We start from the raw sequence: 21188 nt of genomic DNA, 5'->3' as shown, positions 1-21188 counted from the left end.
TGGTATCATGTAGCTGGAAATCATTGACCATGGTGGACATGTTTTTCTGCCTTGAGGCAATCCTAGGGAAAGGTCTCATTCCTGACCAGCTAAGAGCTTCCTGACAAAACTGTTTTTCGTCTTTGGTTTGTGTGTGGTTCTGAGGATATGGAGTTCAGCATAGGAAGAGCTCAGCATCTTGCTGCATCCAGTGAAGAGTCAAACAACCAAGTCACACCGTTCAGGGGCATTTTTTAATTAGAATCCATCAGCAATAACTGAAAAGCAATGGAAGCATTTTGCAGAGAGCAGGAAAACAACTGCAATGATTTGCTGAGTCTCTCACCCCTCACATAATGAAGTTGTCTTTATTGATGCTGTTAATCAGGGCAGCAGGAAAGAAATACTGGCAAGATAATTATTATTATTGGTCTCTGCAGGAGGGCAGAAAGTTGTGTTGCATTTACTTTTGGCCATAGTATTGTTTTTGTTGTACTTCCTCCAGCAGCTAAACATGAGGACTACAATACTACTAGTAGGAAAAAATTACAACTGTCCTCTGCAACCCTGTTAGACTAATCTGCTGTCAATATTCTTCCTTTCCTTCCACACATTGTGCTTCAGAATTAGTTCCTGAAGAATGATTAGTTAGGGAAACTTAAAGGAACGAGGAAGCAGAGTTCCCTGTCTTAGCCTTGGAAGGCTAGAGTTTCAACATGCTTTATCAAAGGATCATGGCATTTTTCAGGGCAAAGTCCAGTTTTACCACAGCTAGGTACTAGGATTAAAAGAACCTTTCCTCAGAAGTGTGTGTGATTTAATCATTGCACACTGTTTTCAAAGGGGGAGAGGCAGCAGACCTTTGTTGGGGACACCTTTGTGGCCAGCAAATCAACTGATGTTAGGTCTAGAGAGAATGAAGAATTGTGTCCCAGGGTAGAATTTCAGCATCAGTTAACTGACTGGAAAAATGCTGTAGAAGCAGCAGCTGTTTAAAATGTTTAATGATTAGATGGAAAGGTAGAAGGATGTTATTTTTTTTTCCATGCTTCAGGTTTTCACTATACACTCACCTGGCTGAAAAAAAAAAAAAAAAAAGGATTCTCAGTGTTTTTCTTGCATGTGTGGTGTCTTTTGTGCTGGTAGAGCTGATGCCAATGGGAATATGCATGTCTGCTGCATGTCATTCATTGACGTGTCCTATATATACGCACTGTGTTTTGTTCTGAATAGCTTGAAGCAGCTTGTGTTGAACTTATTAAAAGCAACAACAACAGAATGGGAGCATGGATTGGCTTATGTTAGAAAAACATTCCTTTTATACTTGTGGTTATTTACTTGTCTGGGGGCCCAGTGTCATCATGTCTCTGTCACATTTTTGTCAGAACTCATTTCAGTTTCAGATCAGAATAAAGGTAAAAAGGTCGGAATAGGCACAACTAATTCTGACATAGACTTTGTGTTTTGCTGCAAGTTTTACTTCTACTAACAGCAAGAAATGAGAGTATTAAAAACACTTAAGTGAATTACAAAGCTTTTGGATCCAATAATAAGAATTGCCAGAAGTCACTCATATCACCAAGCTAGTCAAAAGGAGTACTCACATGTGGACCACAGTCAGGCATCTTATTAATCTATTTTAGTCATACTGTTACTATGCCTATCCCTGAATTCTTTAACGTAAAAATAAGATTATAAAATTGCAGAGTCTTTTCTATATTAAGTATTCTGAAAAAATGAACTCCCAATAATCAAAAGAATATGGCCAAGTTGAAGACTTCTTGCCCAGACTTGTGTTTTATGGAACAGGATGATCTCAAAGAAAGTACAAACTGAAGAGAAAGCTTTGCTGAAATTCTCAGCTTCGCGTAGTGCCTTTCCTGCTGTCAGTAGGAGCTCAGGTTTTGAGAGTGAGTGCTGGTGTGATCCAGGCGATTTTCTTCCTTGTTGCTGCTCCCCAAGCTGATTTGCAGATGCTCAAAGCATCTGTGGTCTCTCCAAGTGTCCAGCCTCTCCTTGCTGTGCAGTACTGAGGGTGCTGTGCTCAGCCTGAGTGCTGGGGCTGAGTCCAAGGATATGAGCAGACAGTGCTGCAGAGGGACCTGCTCAGGCTTCAGCCCAGGCTTGTGCTTGTCTTTGATGAACAGTGCCAGCAAAAGCAAAGTGTCAGGAGATTTACAAAATTACAAAGACCTGAGAGAACTTAGCAGGTAGCATTCCTGGAAAAAGGTGCTCTTGCCTCTCTATTTCATTAAAGTATTCTAATTTTTGTTATCCCTAAGTATCCAAGGTCTCTATAAAGTTCAGTTAGTTATTATTTTCTCTTGTTGTGATGACAGTACAGTTATTATCCTTAACACTGGGTGCATTTTGTTAAGCAAATACATATATAACAGCACAATGCAAGCAAGTGGAGCATCCAAGGAATGACAGTTTTTCCCAGTGGACAGCTTTTGCACGTATTATTCATCATTTGGATCACATCCCTCATGCATTGTTTTACATGAGCTTACAAGAACAGGACAATGTGAGTATCAGGTATACTTTCTCTGCCTTATGACACAAAATAGCTCAATTTTTGTTGTTGTTTTATCTTGCAGAGTTCTTACCAACATCGTTGCCAAGTGCCACGAAGAACAACTAGACAACTGCATCAATTCTTACGTGACAGTATGGCCGCTGTTGGAATGTTAATATTTTGGGAGGGATGGATTGGGTTTGGTGGTTTTGTGGGTTTTTTTTTTTTTTCCTGTTTACTCTTAGTTGTACTTGTTTGTAGCTTTTTCTGCATTTGCATCATAATTTTCTGCCACTGGTGACTGGGAGGCTCTGGTTAAGAAACTTTTAAAATCTTCTGTTGAGGACAAGCAGCTGCTCAGGTCTCTGCTGCTGCTGCTGCAGCTTTTTTTCCATAAAACACCAAGTTGAGCAAGCACAGGAGGGAGAAACTTGAGTGCATTCAGCTGATAACTAGAACTTATATTTTAGGACCAAAACCTAGTGCAAATGCACTACCACTGAGCTTTTAGGAGTGTAGGATTAGTATCAGTCTTTGTGAAATGGTGCTTAACCAAGAGCTTCCCCTGTGCAGGGCTTGAGAGAAGGGAAGGAGGAGATGACTACATGAAAGATCATGAAACTTCTGCTAGATAGATACCAGTGAGAGACATTTGATGCTGCTTGCAGTCTGCAGTACTCCTCTTGACTGTGATGAGATTTATCACTATAAAATATCTGGCCATCTGTGTTATACGGGTACAGGGTTGCCCTCATAAGGCAATCCCTCTGAATCCCTTTCAATCCACTGAAAAGGATCCACAAGTAGTCATTTTTATGAACGAGGTACTTGGTGCTCTTCACGGTTTCAAGATGGCTTTATGTCTCTTAGGAAGCTATAGCTTTTTAACTAAGCTTTTGATTATGAAGTTGATTTTAGTCTCAAGATCCCTTGTTTTTGCATGTGCTATTGTACATAAATTCTTTTCTCATCTGTGGAATTCATATCCTTGTGACTTTTCCCTATTTCCTCAGCCTTTTTTTAATCCTTTATTGTTTTGAAGAATAGGATATATTTAGAATATATATGGGTATGTATTGTGTATGGAGTTTGCTTCTGGACAAGCTGTGGTATTACTTAAAAAAACAAAGGAGTGGCCTCTTTAAAGATGATCTCCTTGTCATCTGTATCAGTTGGACATCCATCAAATGAGTATGAAAAATGCTGTTGGCCATCAACTACCTCATCATCAGTACACTTGAGTAACAGCTGTGTAAGCTGAGAGTTTTATGAGGCAGTGTTTTTAAGCAGAAGCACACATTAACTGCTGCTACTGGCAGGGGCAGAAAAATCCATAGACAAGGGAGCCCCATTAAGGGTGTTACACTTTTTATTCCCTTCACTTGCCTTTGTTTTTTTCTCTCTCTTTTAATTGCAGTGGAGAGCGATGATAAATTTTGTTCTAGTCATGCTTGATGAATCAGTAACGAGAAAGTTGTCATATCTTTGAGTGTTATGTTTGCTGACTTATCTGTGTATTTCAAATAGCAGAATAAGGGAGAATTTAAGGTTATTCAAAGAGTTGAAGGAGATATTGCCATCACTTTGTCTCTTGTCTTGCTCTAGTCAGTGGTGACAGAACTCATGGAGATCATGATAGCAGTGAGAGATCCCCCACAATCATGGAAAGAAACTATGAGAGACAAACGATTGTGTGGAGTGCTGGCTGTGATGATATCCTGCTTCACTGTGCAACTAGTAGTTCTCATAAAGTACATTTCATTTGTGGATGATGAGTAGTATATGTGACATAAGTTTGGAGGGAGGTGTTTCACTTTAGGAATAAAGTGAAAGCAAATATGTTCCTGATAAACTGGGGACTTTAGCGTGTTCATGGGTAGAATAATGAGAATATGTTAGGAGTTGGACTGCTAAATGGGAAAACATTTTAATTTCAGTGTTGACAACTGTCGATTGATATTTTCATGGCATGGATTTACTTTTCTACTTTATGAATGTATGTGTTTATAGGTCATGCACCTCAGCCTCTGAATTGTTCAATTTTAGTCCCAAGTACTCTGATTTAAACACAGAACTCTGCTGAGGTCCAACAGAGCTCTTCAGGCTCCAAAATAAATAAGCTATGTAACATGTAAATGTCGTTAATTAAATGGGTATTAAAACCTCTTCTCTCCAATAACGTTTCAAAATTGAAGTAGATGTCTACTACGTGACCACCTAATCATCTTTGAAACTACAGGTGATCATTAAGTCACACCATAAGTCCATTTGGCTTGTTTTCTCATTTCCAGCAGCAGTCAAAACCCAATAACTGGTAATCTCTTCGTTTTCCATCTGTAAGGAAACAAATACCTACTTTACAAATGCTGTTTTGGGAATAAGTAAGTTGAGAATTGTGACTCACAATGCAGCAATAATGCGAAATTACACTGACTTAAATAACTGGACCCAGAAGTGCCAAACTGCACGGGGAGAAGCTTATGGCATCTGCTGTGGAAACAAAGCTGAATGTTAATAACGTGTTTCCAAGAGACATTAGTTTCTTTTGCCAACCTGGTTGTATTGAAAAGATTTTTGATCCCAACTGATGCCCTGTCAGAGCTCTTGCTTTAGGGAAGGCACAGTAGTACCAAATTATTAGCTTAAAATGTTGAATAAAACTCATAGTAGATTTATGAGTTCCAAGCAACTTGGTAGATAAATTCCTTCCTTGAGGGCTCAGTTTCTAAAAGGGGTTTAGTTTTCCCCTTCAGTCAGCTGCAGTGGGTGCTCTACGCCTTTCAGGATGAAGAGTTGTTACCAGCTCTGAGTAGCTGTTGCCACTGGAAGGAAGGAGCAGGTGAAAGGTAGCCTGGACTAGGTGGGTGAAAAACCCTCCACACTTCCTCTGCTTGCTTATTCTTTTCTTTCCTGGTGAAATGGCTTGAAAGGCAGTTTGGAGGTGTCAGGATCCTATCCTCTATTGAAAAGTAAATCATAGCACTGAATTTAAGCAGAATTTCCTCTTGATTCACATTAAGCTGAAATCAACAGAAAGCTGTGTTTAAAACTGAGGTTTTGTAGGGGAGCAGCGTTGTGCCATTACTGCCAGGGAAATTGAACTTTCATGTGAATGCATTGTTCAGTCAAGATATTTTGGCAGCAGAGATTGTTGGCTATCAGTGTTATACAAATAATTTATCATCTCCAACTGAGGCTTTTTTATGTTTGTTTTAATGCACATTTTGAAAATTTTCATTTTTTCTTCCTTCTTCAGTATGTGTTCAGGACCAAATCATTTGATGAAAGAACTGTCCATGAGGAGCTGTCCAAGAATGTGACTAGTCTTCTGAAGTCAAATGAACAAGTAACTGTGAAACAGGTTTTAAAGGTGAATGATAGCTTGAATTAGCACATTTGTAGTTTAATTACTGTTTTTCTGCCTGAAGCTCACTTATCTCTTTCTCCTCTTCCTTTTCCCTCTACGACCTTTGCGCAAATCACGTCCTGCAGTGATTCAACAGTCAGACTTATCAGACCTGCTGCAGGTTCTCAGCATAACATGTTTCTCAGGATTCTGTGGTTTGCGTTATAAAATTCCTCCTGTCTTTTACAGCTCAGTCAGAGTCTGAGACCTAATTCTTACACAATATGATGTGAGCAATTACTTTTACGATACTTTGTTTTAGTTTTTTAACTTGGAAGATGCAGGGAAAATATTGATCTGTATGAAATTCATTCATGTGTAAGGCCTCTGGGTTATGGTATGAGAGCTACCCAGACCAGCCCAGGACTTCCCAGAGGCAAAAATATGTTCACCTGTTTAAAATGAGCCAGTTCTGATTTCCTGTACTGAGCCTTTAGGAAAAAAGAGTCTGAAAAAAGCAGAAAACCTGCAGGAAACCTGGGCCATGCAAAAGTACTTGTGGTTGGGTTTGTTATGGGATGGTTTGGGGTTTTTTTCAATGTATAAGCTTTTGGAGTGTATTTGTTTCATATATATCTGTATCCTACCTATTCACTATTTCAAATGGTATTTGAAGAACCACTCTGTTCAAGTTCCATCTTATTCTGTGCTAAATTAGCAGTCTGATAGAACTAACAAGGCAGGTTATTCTCTGAGGTTCTCTGCATCACACCTTTGTGCCAGTTAACTGCAAACAAACCATGAAGATGGTGCTCAGTAGGAATGGGAAGATTGTAGGAGGTGTGCTTGGTCCTCATTGCAAAAGGCCACAATAACAAAATGCCTGAGAGGGCTTCACCTTTCTTAAGGACACGATCCAATGTTGCTTAAATTTCTTAGTTTATTTGTCACGTAGTGTTTAACACTGTGCATTACCGAGACATGCAATCCGTCTGCAAGGAATGGTAATGCATCATAAGGTGTTTTCTCAGGTAGTCAGTATTCATTCACTCTTTTCCTTCTTTTGAACAGCATTCCTGGTTCTTCTTTGCAGTTATCTTAAAATCAATGGCACAGCACTTGGTTGATACAAACAAAATAAAGGTAAGTATATGTATATACAAAATCTTATCAAGTAGGCAATCCATCTCTTAGGGAAAATATAAAATGCAGAAGCCCAGGAAATACACTTGAATATACTTGAACTTTTCTGCTTGACTGGCCAATAAAATAAATGCTGTGATACTTGGTAAAATATTTGGTTGACCTACAAAAACATTTTATTACCTGCTAGGCTCAAACCTGTTCTTGACTGTACAAGGATAGATTGAGGATAGGTTGAGGACATATTTCCCACTTTCCTATGGACCCGATTCTTTTATTTGGGGTTTGTGCTCAGAATGGATCCATGGAACTCTAGGAATATTTTTCTTCTATGTGGAATGGCCTTTGGTTTATTGTCTTTATTCTTGGCCTGAATGTGTAATGTGCAACATCATGCACTCTTCAGCTGATGATCTATTCCCTGCTTAGGTTTCTCGAACTCGGAGGTTTCCAGCATCATTTCAAACTGAGCTGGATATACTTGTGATGGTCTTAGCAGACCACGTTGTTTGGAAGTACAAAGATGCTCTTGAAGAAACCAGGAATGCAAACTACAGCACTGCCAAATTTCTCAAGGTGAGGTGTTCTGTCATTACAGCACATGCTCTTATTTCCCCATACTTATTACAAACTCCAGACTATTCTAGTCTAGTCAAAGGGAGTAAAACCAATTCTGAGTTGAATGATGGTTCAGTTTCCAAGTTCAGTGTTGACTGATTGTTCATTTTTCTATGGCCTTTGGTCTTTGAGGATGCAAAGGCTTCATGTAAATCTGCTCTAAAGCAATTGTAATTCATTTCTGCCTGTGCTCTTAAAGAGTCAAAGTTTTCAAGTTTTGCAGATTCTTACATTGTATTCAAATGGGTAAAACATTTGGAAAGGAATGAGACTGTAGTTGGACTTGAGCTGCTATTCTTTTTTTTAAATGCTGTAATTCTGAATGGCTGTGGGTGGATTAATTGTCCCTAATCAAGGAATCTTGTTTGAATGTGTGTAGCAGAAGGCTTTGCTAGTTTTGCAGAGTTCAGGAGCTGCAGAAAAGGAGGGAATTCAAGACTGCATTCTCTATCTGGTAGGCAAGGAAAACATGTCAGCAACTGCAGAACCAAGGCCCTCAAAAGCTCTACACTTTCTGCCAATATTTAGCCCCATCAGTCATAAAGAGCTGCGTTCTCATCATAAAGCAATGTAGTGGCACACTTGGTCCCAGAGAGAGAGCATAGCCCAGACAATGAGCATTGTGTCTGGACTGGTTCCTCACCAGTCGCTGCCCTGTTGCTGAGGGAGATGCTCAGCTCCCGTCACCTGCCAATTCCAGTGGCGGATGCAGTGCTGCCATACAGGACTGACTGCCCTCAGAGAAGCTTTCCCAAGAGGTGGTTATTTTAGGCTGCAGACACGGTGCAAATGAAAAGTTCGATTAACTCATTGTTACTGAAAATAGGTGTAAAAATCAAGGGAGATTCACCAGGTCCCTGATGTTCCTTTCCCTGCCTAAGACTAACCTCATCTGCACACATGGTTCAGGTGTACAGGTGACACAAAGTGAACAGCCAGCTAAATGAGGCCATGTATTGGGGTTTTTTCTATAAAATAGTAATTCTTTTTCCCCCTCTTTCTTAGCGCTGTTTTACGTTTATGGATCGTGGATTTGTGTTCAGGATGGTTAATAACTATATAAGTATGTTTGGAGCTGGAGATAGCAAGGTATGGCTCTGATTTATTTTTTTGTGTCTGTTTTTTTAAAGTGATGACTAGCAGAATATTTTTTATATTGAAACTATTTATGATTCCATGACTTCACCACGCTCAGAACTCAAGTCAGTGAAAACATTTATGATAAATATGGATTAAAACCTCTTGGGTTCATTCCATGTATCCCCTTTCCTGGGAGTGTATAGCCATGTTCAAACAACTACTCAGTGAGACCTGCAAGAGCAGACTGCAGAGACTGCTCAGACCAAAGCATCCAAAAGACTGAATTTAAGCCTTAATTCTTTGAAAGTACACTTGTCTATAAATATCATCAGCAACTGGCAATAATTTTCTTTGAGAAGAGTAAAGTAAGAGCATATGAAAAAGTTATAATTGTGTAAACTCAAGTGAGACTGTAACATCTTTACTTTGTGTGGCTGCCATGCTCTTACCTCACTGATGATGCAAGAAGGCAAAGCTGCTCCAAATTAGTTTGTGCTGGCTGTGAGGAAAATTCCCTGCAGCCTGAATTTCTTCTATAATACCTGCAATAGTCACTGACATAATTTGAACAATAAATTTCAAACAGCAAGAGGTCCCCAAATTATTCAGCTTGACTCCTTTGCTCTTCATCCATCAGGATGAGTCACAGGCTTTTTCTCTTCCATGCCAGGGTTTATGAGGTATCATACCAGAGCATATATATAGTAACAGAATGTATTCAAGAAATACGCTTTGAATGACTCATCTTACCCCAAAAAGCTCACAATGCTTTTGTCCATTAACTTTTTGTGATTTTTTAGTGGTAATGTGCATTTGTAGCTAAAGAATGAGATTACTCCAGGTCTGCTTTGCCTTTTACTAAAACCAACTTCATTCTGAATGCAGGTCTTTCACTTAATCTCTGGAACAGCTGTAGAATGGAGTCTCTCAGTTATTAATGTCATAGCCTGAAGTCCCTAATTCTGTAAACAATATTATGCAATCTGAAAACTGTTTCCACATTTCAAACTTCCCTAAATACATTCAACCACAGAAACAGATGTTTAATTAAAAAAGCCTATTAATGGTCAGTCGAAAAGCCTGAGATTAATCAGTGTGCAGAGCAGTACTTAGCACCTTCTTGGCAGTAAGTGTGTGAACACTGCCAGCATCCCTCCAGATCCATCTGCCAGCATGTGTGGGAGTGGAATCACTGTGGAGTTGTGACAGATGTGCAGCTGGAGTAGGCTTTGTGGCACTTGGAAACAATAGTCACAAAATAAAATGAGAGATTTCTGACCTCGAGGAGAGAGAGGCCTTGCATTGTTTTCATTTCAGTCCAATGCCTAGGCAAGAGTCAGTCTTCTTAATGTGCAGAAAGATTTCTTTCTGTGTGTTTCTTGCCTCTTTAACTGGATTATTTATGTATCAAAAAAAAAAAGATACTGCAATCTGACCTGTCTTTTCAGAAAATTTAACAGTGTATATTGTTGCCTGAATATTATGTGGGCATACCAGTCTTAGTGCAGTTTGAATTTATTGTAATTCTGGATGAAGCAACGTAGTTTCTGTTTCACAGAAATATCCCTTATGGTATTCCATATTTTGACATTTAGATATTGTTTTGGGAAACATTTCTTGAAAAGTTGAAATACCTCATTAGAAATCAGTTCATTGCTGTGTTCCCTCAAAATGTCACAGTTCCTCTTGCGAAACACATTTCAGATGCTTCACTTCTTTATTTGCCATTAGCATGTCCAGCTGTATTCCTGAAAAGGTACTATAGTGCAATAAACATTTCAGGGGAAAATTCCCTACCATCCCCTACTTGGTAGACTCTGAAAAGTGAAAACTGCATGTTCTAGGTATCCCAACCTGATGGTGGCAGCAGAAATGCTACAATTTAATTTTAGTGCAAATTAAAAGACATCTACAAGTGCTTTCTAGTGTTAGGGCATTCAGAATAGCCCTGAATGACTGCTTTCTGCCACTGAGAACAATGAGATGAGATGATGGAAATAAACATTTGTTACTGGAAATCATGTATTATCTTTATATCTCACTGTCACATCATTACAGAAGGAATGATAAACTCTTGAGGTAGCTGCAAGGCTCCAAAAAGGGTCTGGATGGCATCTTTGAAGGGAGATATTAAAGAAATAATACTAGAACTATATATTATCCAAATCCCTTGGAGCTGAAACTTACTGGCATCAATAGAGGAAGTTTTTACTACTGTCAGTAAGCTCTGGGTCTGACCTATGTGGCTGAAACTGTAAAAAAAACCCAAAAAAGTCATAATAACTATGATGGGTCAAAATTTCTGTGGACTGGAGATGATACTTCATTATGATTAAATGCTGTAGTATATGTCATCAAAAGACCCAGTGTAGCTTTAAGGATACCTTAAATATTTAGTTTGGATCAAGCTTAGGTTTATCAGTACATCTTCAATGAAAAATCGTAGTTTAAGAATTCAAAAAGCTTGTTTGTCTGTGATGAATTCTTTCGATAACAGAGATGAAAACCACGTGTTTATTGTTTGTGCAGCTTGGCAAAACAAGCTCTAAGGTTTCATTGTTGGGTGTGAGTGTGAAGTTTGAGGTAGAAATAAGTAGTAGTGGAGCTCTGTCTCATCACTTTCCCTGTTTAAATGTGAACTGAACCATTGCCTGTTGTGATTTTTCAGACTTTACACCAGTTCAAATTTGACTTTCTCCAAGAAGTCTGTCACCATGAGCACTTTATCCCTCTGTGCCTGCCCATACGGTCTTCAAACATTCCTGGTAAGGGTTCCCTCGGGTGGGTTTCTGTACAACAGTGAATTGTTGGGAGGTTCAAAGAGCAGATAATAAATAACTCTCTCAAGAGCTGTGTCTGAACATCAGGCTCAGAAGCCCCAAACAGCTTTTCAGGTGTGGTACTTAAGCAGTGCAATAAAAATAACATAATTTCCGTATGCCTGTAAATAAATGCAACCTCTGGCAGCTCAGTGAGGGGGAGGGAGGTGGAAGCTTCTCACTGGAAGTTTTAACTGGAATTTTTGTGATGACTGATTTATTAAATCAGTAAGGCTAATGCAGTAGCCTTGGGAGGTGGTGAGCTTGGGAGGATTTCAACAAATACAGCAGGAAGGAGAAGAAGCTCAAACAATGGCTCGTCTCCTTTTTACTTCAGTTTTCAGCATCAAAAAATGAGTTCAGTTCTGACACTCAGATCTTTTCTCAGCAGTAGAAGTTGTTTAGTTCAAATTTGAGTCAAATTTTTTACAAAAAAGCAAAGCAAATTGTTTTTACAATTAATACCATTAATTGAAAAGTGGATTATTTTTGCCTATTTTCTTATGTTTATGAAAAATGAAGACACTGTGACGCCTTCAGAATCAGCACAGGAATATCGAACATCAGGTATGAACAAAATGACTGCATAAGTGAGCAGAATTTTACTTTGATCACTGCCACTGTATTGTGGCAAATATTAGACAAAAGTTATTTATCATTTTCAGAAGTGTAATTGCTCCCAACCTCTGTGGTTTAGAACTTGTCTAGCTTAGGATATGGGAACAACAATTTGGACTCTGTGCCCCCAAGAAGTCAATAGTTTAATGAGAAAACAGTTGAGATTCTCATGTGGGAATGTGTATATAAATCATCTTTTATTATTAAATAGTAAAAACTGCATGATTTCAAGAGATGATTAGACTAGGTCATTCTGAGAAGTGAGGGAGCAGAATGAGGCAGTCAGACCAGGAAATCAAGGTTTTGAACATTTAGAAAATGAAGGCGGGGGGGGAGGTTGTATGTAACCTATATATTAATTTAAACAGTCCTGTCCATTCTATTCCAAGACATTCCAGAGTACACACTGACTAATGAGTTTTGCCGTAAACATTTCCTAATTGGAGTCCTGCTGCGGGAGGTTGGCTTTGCCCTGCAAGAAGACCAGGATATCAGGCACTTGGCTTTGGCTGTGCTTAAAAATTTGATGGCCAAGCATTCGTTTGATGATCGATACGCAGACCCGGTAAAGAAACTCTTTGTTCTTTTTCATTTTCTTGTTCATACAGTAGCTAAACACACGTGAAACTTTCTTAGCCACTGGTATATGTTTATTAGTTTCTTGATGATTATGTCGTATCTTTTATTTTTAGGCAAAACAAGCACAAATAGCAAACCTGTATATGCCACTCTATGGAATGCTTTTGGACAATATGCCAAGGATTTACATGAAAGATATGTTTCTCTTCAATATCAATACTTCCAATCAGGTAATTCAGGTGATTTTTTTGATTAGATGTGTTATAACCATACCGCTTTAAAAACTAGAAGCAGATTTCTGCAGGGGTGTTGTGTCTTTCAGTCCTTCCAGCAAACGAGCCCATTTCATCTGAGCATTGCTAATGGCAATTAATGTTCCTTTGCCAATGCTGTGTTAATGTTTCAGAAACAGATACTAGTTAGACTTGATCCATCCTTTACAGCTTCCACTGTGAGAGAGTCTCATATGGCAGGTAACTTTTCAGCATATTATGGCAAGCCTTGATCCTTTAAAGGCTGTCATGTCAAAACAACTGAAAGTAGGTTCTCAAACTCAGCGTCTTGGATAATGACCCAGGAGGCTTTTCTAAGTTCTGAGTGATATCACCCACTGGAACTTTTTCCGTTTCTTTCAAATACAGGGATCCAGGGACGACCTGAGCACAGCCGGAGGGTTTCAGAGCCAGACAGCAATGAAACATGCAAACTCTGTGGACACATCCTTTTCCAAAGATGTTCTGAACTCCATTGCCGGTACAAATGACAGATTGAACAGACACATAGGCAGATTTGTGTGTATCTCAGTCCATTGTGCTTTCTGCTTAGAATTCATTGAGGATATCATTAACTTTTTTTATACCATATCCAGGGAAATATGGTATGCAATGTTCCTCTTCCCTTTGAGTGTCTTTGGATTGACTTTCTTTCTCTTGTGAAGCTGTTCTACTTCCACTGCTTCACTTACTCTCCTGCTTTGGAATGATGCCAGTATTCAGGCTCTAAGAAATCCCTTTGCTTGAGTTCATTCTTCTAGTCTCTGCCTGACTTAAAAATAATTACAAGGTTTCTCCTGAAAACTCCTGATGTCTCATGGAGGCAAATATTCATAGTTTTTCCAGGCTTAATGGAAGAGTAGAAACACAATTTACTTTGTCCACTACCTCCAAACCCCATCTCAAAATTCAGGGAAGTGAATTCAGGCATCTTTCCACTGATTTTTTGTGGCTTTAGGTCAATTCTTACAGAATGCAACAGGCCATTTCAATGCCGTGAAAAATGGCAAACTGAATCATTATACTTCAACTTGTTGCATGTTTTCAGTACTAAACGTACCCATCAATAGCTTTGCTATCGGAAGTTCAAAGCACTTGTCTCAATGCAGCATGTGACACGTTTTAAGTTCTCCTTTTTTTTTGTTAGTTTTTGTATCCATAAATGTTTTAGTTTAGCATGTTTGCTATGACTTTCATTTACAGCCTTTTCATCAATAGCTATCTCTGCAGCAAACCATGCTGACTCCAGAGCTTCCTTAGCAAGTCTTGAATCTAACCCAAGTACCAATGAAAAAAACAGTGAGAGAACTGACACGTGTGAAAAGGTACATATGCAAATGTTGAGAATGCTTGCTGTAGGTGGGAGCCCATCACTGTACTTAATAAGGCCCTTTGCTGTCACCTCAACAGATCATGAGACCTTTGTCTTTGATTGGGTCAACTCTTCGTTTTGACAAGCTGGATCAAGCTGAAACTAGAAGCCTTCTTATGTGCTTCCTTCACATTATGAAAACCATTTCAGAAGGTAAAAAATGTGCACTCACTACGTAATTTATGTTGCTGTAAAATACTGTGAATGCTGAATCCAAATGAACATTAAATTAGAGTAATTATCAGTGTATTTTACAGGCTTTGGGCTAAGTTTAATTCCCTGTAACAGATACATAATTTATTTTAATATCTCCCCTTAGATGCACTGATTTCGTACTGGTTGCGAGCACCATTCTCAGAAATAACAGACTTTTTCAGCATTTTAGAGTAAGTTTACTTTGTGGTTGATTTTGTGTTGAATATTCTAAAGTGCTGGCTGTGAACAATTCCTATTGGGTCTGTCCACCTATTGGAATAGTCTGAGATACTCTTGTATCTTAAACTATTTTGCCATAGTCTTCCAAAGTCATAATGAGACATTATTAATAAGATCTGTGTCCTGCAATATGTTGTAATTTCCATGAACAAGGGTCATAATGCTTTGGGTCTTCCTCCTAAAAGAGATCTTCATATTAGTCTCCCATTTGGTGTTGAGCTTCTCTTCTTCACTTGAGAAAAATATTTAGCTCCCCAAAACTTTCCAGCCATAAGATAAGTCACATAATGTAGGATGACTTGCTTTTCACATCCCCAGGGTGGTTTGCTCAATCCAATCTATGCATGACTGCAGAATCCAAGCAGGTAGCTGGTTTTGAAATTTCCTCACCATTTTGTAGTTGAAATGTGAGTTATTTAACTAGCAGGCCATAGGTCTCATTGAAGCACTAAGATTTGGCATTTTTTTCATAAGTACGAAGCCATTAATAGGCATAAAATGTGTTGTTTTGTCTTTCAGGGTTTGTCTGCAAAATTTCAGATATCTAGGAAAACGCAATATTGTCAGGTAATTCTGTAGTTACAGACTCTGTGTTGCAGTATTGAAATATTACAGCATTTATTAGACTTAAATGAGATTAACAGTTTATCCATCAATTTTCTCTTGAAAGAATCTGTTTGTCAAACTGAAGCCAATGTGTGCTTCATTTTTTCTTTTATGCCAACAATGTTATCGTGATGTTCTGGATATCTGCGTACGTACCTGCTATAAAAGATGAATTGCATGATATGATAACCATTATTGCATTTATAACCCAAAATACTGGGCCATTCTCAACCACATTTCTGTGCATATGCTGAACAAGGGAACTTTGAACACTGTATTGGAAAGAATGTCATGGAAAGAGTAGTTTTAATGGGCATAGATAATTGTTTCACAGCAATAAAAAAAAAGGTCTCCTGCCTGTCTGAAAAAATCTGAGATCATGTTCAGCTGTGAAATGTGGAATGCACACTTTGTCTCAGCTGATGTTCATTTTTAATTTCATGTTACTGCTGTGAACTTGTCTGTGTGTCATGCAGTGTAAAAATTAAAGGTCACCAGATGAACCAGTCCATGCTCCATGGCAGGTTTTGTCAGGCCTGCTCTTACTCTTCAGGGACATGGCAAAAATAAATGTCATGTTTCATAACAGATCAACACATATTTTCTCTTTCCTTAACAGGAAAATTGCAGCTGCTTTTAAGTTTGTCCAGGCCACCCAGAATAATGGAACCCTTAAAGGTTCGAACTCTTCTGGTCAGGCATCGGGGCTGCTCTCACAATGGTAATGTCACATTGAATTACAAACTCTATAAACCCTCAGCATTTGCTGTCATCCTCCAGCCCTTGTACTCTGTGACAGCATTGACTGAAAAGAGGTGGACAAAACATGTAACAAATTTCAAAGCCTCCAAAGCTTTAAATCATAAAAAAGTTGTGTCTCTTCAGCTTGACTTACAAGCTGTTGGTTGAAGTGTTACTTTCAGGGAGTAATTCTGTCCTAGAATATTATTAATTATGTAAATTTATGAAATTACACTTTTAAAAGAAATTAACAGGAAGTGTATTTTAAGAAGTTGCCTGAATTTTGAGATGTTAAATCTTCCTGAATTCTATACAAGTTACAAATACAAAAACCTTTCAAAAATTATAATAATCACTGGTATTTTAGTTCTAAGCTTCTCATTATAAATTAATGATGTGTTTGTCAGCATCAAAGAGGATTAAAAGAACATGTGTGCATATGCACACATGTATTTTTACTGTCATTTTCAGTTTGTCGTAATTTTTTTCCCCTCATAGAAACTCTATTATTTCTTTCTTGAGCAGGATATATTTTTCTGATATTCTGAGCTAACAGAACTCACCTCAGTTTTTCTTCACCCAAAACCAGTTTTCTAAACATCAGCCAGCTATTTAAGCTGATGCATTTCTTTTCAGTGCTTAATAGAAGTTTTGTCCCCTGTGATTTCAAGAAATCCCAGCACATGTTTTTGTCCACCCCACTGATTTCCTTCATCTTTGTTTCTCTGGAGAATTTTGCATCAGTTTGTTTAATTCAGCCATTGGGAAGCACTGTAGTAACTGACATAGAAAATTCTGATAAGGCACATTAGTTTATTCTTTTTTTTCTGTTTTTAATGGTACCTTTCAATTCCAGGATGCATTCTACTTCAAGTCACGATGGCCACAAGCACCACAGATCTCAAACATTACCAATAATCCGTGGCAAAAATGCACTTTCTAACCCCAAACTCTTGCAGATAATAGACAGTAGCACTGCAAGTAAGTACAGAAATTATTTACTTCCCTGTGGAATTCTGTGGGGTTTAGATCAAGCTCTATACAGAATTTTTCTTGACAGGATATTCTTAAAATTATGAGATTGAAGGCATCTATCCCACTTTCCAATTAGGTTTCTTTCCTCCTTTGAGGATGAACAGAAACAGTGACAGGATGTATTCACATCACTGGTGCAGTTGGTGAGAGTTGACTCAAACTTCCCCTTTTATCTCCTATGAGCAGTTTTCTTCAAAATACCACTTTGATTAAAAGTGCAGTTTGGACCTCATCTCTGCTGTGATGAGACTTACGGACCAGATTGGAGAATTAAATAATCTTTAGCAACACTCAGGAGATTGTTTTTCATCTTTCTTTTATTATGCTGCAGGCACCTCTAATGAAACAGACATTGTACAGTATGTAGACACAGAGGCAAACATCGCTACAGAAGTTTCCCTCACAATCCTTGACCTGTTGTGTCTTTACACTGTGAATCACCAGGTATGTTTTGCTCAGTTTCTTTTCTGCTTGAACGGGTGGGATGCTGGGTAAAAGGAAGGCCTGGGGGAGCAAGCACACAGAAAGTTAAAATGTTGAGACAGCAGGATAGGGAAATAAGATATGCCAGTCCTCAATGTAGGTCTTTTAGAAGGGAATTGGTTCATAGTACCCGAACTGAATAGAAGGAGATGAGAAGAACATCCTACGTATCCAGGGCTATGTACAACCCTGCTCTGCTTGGAATGTCTTGCATCTAGTAATACATCACCACCTTTTCTGAATCATGCTTATCCCACTAGAATTCAGAGATTTTTGACAACAGATTTCCAAACTGCTAATTTTCTCTATCTCTGCAAGTCAGCAGGTGTATTCTCTGCCTCTTTAGAAATGGCTCAGATTGCTTCAGCAAGCCCAGATGACTTGCTGAAGGTCTCATAGCTGCAATACAGAAAACAGCTCCTTTTACATTTTAGTGTTCCCTCTCTGTCACCCTAACCCTTAAATACAGTGTATACAATCCATGAGCAGTGCAGGCATAGCAAAGTGCTTTTCTTGAAAACCTGCAAGAGTCTGCAGCAAGCTGGGAAGCATCATCTGCAGAAATTTTACATTTAAAAAATATCTCTCTAGGAGCGCTCCAAGGTAACGTCCAGCAGATCCTTCTTCTGCTTATTCACTTCAATAATCGCAATGTCATGTCTTGTCTGTGAACTTTTCAGAGGCAGCTCCAACAGTCTGACTGCCAGAATGTGTTGATGAAGAAAGTCTTTGACACGCACATGCTCTTTTTGCAAATCAACCAGTCAGCAGCAGCTCTCAAACACGTCTTTGCTGCTCTACGGCTGTTTGTAGGCAAGGTAACTCTGGGTTTATTCTGTTAGTCGTGCCGATCAATACGTTACAGCAAGTACAGCTTGGGGACAATTGGACACTTGGAAAGAGTTCTGAACTTCACTGTATTAATACTTATTCCTGACAAAGATGGTCTGATTTACTGCTGATTAAAACTAAGAACTTCACAATGTCTGAAAAAACAGTTTTGGTTTTGAAATCAAAAAATTTACTAAGAAAGTTTTAATGTAAGTAGATAAGTGATGTCCAGCTCTGTATCCATTGACTTCCCTGCTTTTGCCACCTATGGAAGAAAGCTTGAAACCCTAGAGGTCTGTGGTCTTCATGGCAGATACCTGGGTTGCAGAATCCAGCAGTGAATGATTACTGCTGTCCTTGGAGGAACTAGCAGGAGTGTGTTCCATACACTTCACCAAAAGTTCATCCGCACTAGTACAGTTTTACAAATTCCTAGTTTTAAACATAGAAGAGCACTGGGGAAAAGATATGGCTGTGTGTCAAACTGTTTCTTTGCTTGTATTGCACTTGTGTAAATGATCATGGGCAATTAGGCACTTGGTGCCAACTGCAGAGGCTGCACAATTTCCAAGTCACAGGCTTAGATCCTCTGAAAAGCAACCAGAATCTAGCACTCACATAACAATTGCTCTGGGGAAGTGAGAATAAGCAAGGCTGGCCTCGGTTCCTAAATGTTTCTATGAAACACAGGAGTGTAGCTGAGTTTACACCATGTGGTCTCCCTCTGGTTGTTGTCTCAGGGGAAAGAGGAGGAAATCATGCTTCTCCCAATAGTGCAGCTTCAGGACATGGGGGAGATAGGAAGTAAACCATCCACAGACAGCTTTAAACGACATACGGCTTTAAATGGTCATACCAGACAGTTGGGAACGGAAGAACTCTATGCAATGGGGAGAATGAATAAATATGCAGAATTGCCCTTCTCATTTATGCTGTAGCTTTTGGGATTGAATTCTCCCTTTGTGGTTCTGTGGGAGCAGGGTTCCATTGTGGTTCCTGCAGCAGAACCCCTCAGGCAGTAATTAAGATCTATAGCACATGTACACTTCCATCTCCCTCAGTCTTCTATTACATTCACCCTGCTGGTAATAGTGGGTATGGTTTGGAAAGCCATCCTTCTCTGTTGTCTTGTGCTGTTCAAACTCTTGACCTCTGGAAGTTCACTGACTTTGCTACTCAAAATATTTTCCTTCTGTTGAGCAGCTTTTATAACAGTGCAGAACTCCCCCCTGCTTTTCCTAGTCAGCTATCCTGCATTCCTTGCAGATTCCCTGCTGCTGGGCTTGCTGTGAGCCAGCTGCTGTCTGGACTTCCTAGAGGCCAGTTTGATGGCATACAGTGTTTGTATGAAAACCTGGGTATAGTTCTTAATTAATCTTAATTTTCATATGGGATTATGTTTAGTTTAAACCCTGGTTTGAATAACTGTGGGAGAGTTACTGAAAGGTTAACAAAAAAATTGTTAACTCAGAATAACTGCACAGGACCTGAGAGTAGTACTGAACATATTCACGCATTTTTTTTCGATAGTTCCCATCAGCATTCTTCCAAGGACAAGCTGATCTCTGTGGTTCCCTCTGCTATGAAATCCTGAAGTGTTGTAACCATAGGTCACGTTCAACTCAGACAGAAGCATCTGCTCTTCTTTATTTTTTCATGAGGAAGAACTTTGAATTTAACAAGCAGAAATCAATAGTCAGATCCCATCTACAGGTAAGTGAAGTGTGAGATCATCAATATTTAACTGATGTGCATTAGTTTTTATCATTATTATTTTTATGCATTGAAGCAAGGCTATCCTTTTGGAGTCCTCAGACAGGCAATTCTCTGTGGCATCTTGATTTTCCTGCCATGTCTGAAGCTGGACTGGATTCTCTGCAGTTCTTGGGCTGATCAGCTCTGTTCCAGGGAGAGACAACTGCTATGAATGTATCTGCATTTCCAGATTAATGGCTATTCTTGACTCACGTGTGTTGCTTACAGCAGTGGGAGCACAGCTGAAGGAACTAAACAGAATCAGACAGTACAGGAACAGACATGTTAAGTCCAGTAATAACATGTGTACGCTTCAAAATGTGAGCAGTTACAAAATCTGGAAAGATTATTCAGTCCTTGACTTTGTGCATGTTACCTTCTTAAGAAAGGTATAAAAGTGCACTAGCGCCTGGTACACTAAGTCATACTGAAATAGGGGTTAAAAACTCTTCTGAAACTCTGATTTCTTTGCTAATTACATCCTGTGTTTGCTCCCCCCGTGCAGCTCATCAAAGCAGTGAGCCAGCTGATAGCAGATGCGGGGATTGGCGGATCTCGATTTCAACATTCACTCGCAATTATAAATAATTTTGCTAATGGAGACAAGCAGATGAAAGTAAGAAACATTTTTTGTCGATCACTACCTCTTGCAAAAGGTCAACAATTTCACAGGAGTAAGTGTTTCAGTGAATAAAATTGCTGGCTCTTATTATCCAGTGATTTATGCATTCATAGTGTGTCTTTCTCAGGCAACTTGAAGTTCATGAAGGTGTTTGTGACTCAGAAGCTTAATAACTGAAAATAATTTTTAAACAAAAAATATTTTTGTTTGAAAATTGTATTATTTGGTTTTTATTGCTTATTTTGTTCATTTGCCTCATGTCAGAGGTCATGCATTGTAACTAATGGAACACAATAGCAGTTTACAATTTTTAGTCTACAATTTCTCCCTTTCCTC

At 38.9% G+C, this 21188-nt stretch overlaps 1 protein-coding gene across 16 annotated transcripts in view; it reads left to right on the top strand.

Annotated features, from left to right (window-relative positions):
- The window catches only part of DOCK10 (dedicator of cytokinesis 10), a 121567-nt gene that overhangs the window by 80711 nt on the left and 19668 nt on the right, over window positions 1-21188 (top strand). For 9 of the 16 annotated variants that reach the window (XM_017740088.1, XM_017740100.1, XM_017740099.1 and 6 more), the window contains exons 25-44: window positions 2580-2649; window positions 5754-5867; window positions 6915-6986; window positions 7416-7562; window positions 8610-8693; window positions 11353-11449; window positions 12026-12070; window positions 12490-12686; window positions 12814-12930; window positions 13342-13453; window positions 14176-14297; window positions 14383-14497; window positions 14664-14730; window positions 15299-15346; window positions 16005-16106; window positions 16983-17107; window positions 17493-17605; window positions 18325-18462; window positions 20006-20188; window positions 20736-20846. In XM_017740088.1, coding sequence (XP_017595577.1) covers window positions 2580-2649; window positions 5754-5867; window positions 6915-6986; window positions 7416-7562; window positions 8610-8693; window positions 11353-11449; window positions 12026-12070; window positions 12490-12686; window positions 12814-12930; window positions 13342-13453; window positions 14176-14297; window positions 14383-14497; window positions 14664-14730; window positions 15299-15346; window positions 16005-16106; window positions 16983-17107; window positions 17493-17605; window positions 18325-18462; window positions 20006-20188; window positions 20736-20846 — 2179 coding nt within the window. The remainder of the gene's footprint in view (window positions 1-2579; window positions 2650-5753; window positions 5868-6914; window positions 6987-7415; window positions 7563-8609; window positions 8694-11352; window positions 11450-12025; window positions 12071-12489; window positions 12687-12813; window positions 12931-13341; window positions 13454-14175; window positions 14298-14382; window positions 14498-14663; window positions 14731-15298; window positions 15347-16004; window positions 16107-16982; window positions 17108-17492; window positions 17606-18324; window positions 18463-20005; window positions 20189-20735; window positions 20847-21188) is intronic. The other 7 variants (XM_017740096.1, XM_017740094.1, XM_017740092.1 and 4 more) reach the window with 3 other exon arrangements.

The sequence above is a fragment of the Corvus brachyrhynchos genome, unplaced genomic scaffold (genome assembly GCF_000691975.1).
Source record: "Corvus brachyrhynchos isolate BGI_N302 unplaced genomic scaffold, ASM69197v1 scaffold1337, whole genome shotgun sequence".
Taxonomy (NCBI): Eukaryota; Metazoa; Chordata; class Aves; order Passeriformes; family Corvidae; genus Corvus; species Corvus brachyrhynchos.
The sequence above is the reverse complement of the archived record's forward strand: the minus strand, read 5'-3'. Positions and strand labels throughout refer to the sequence as shown.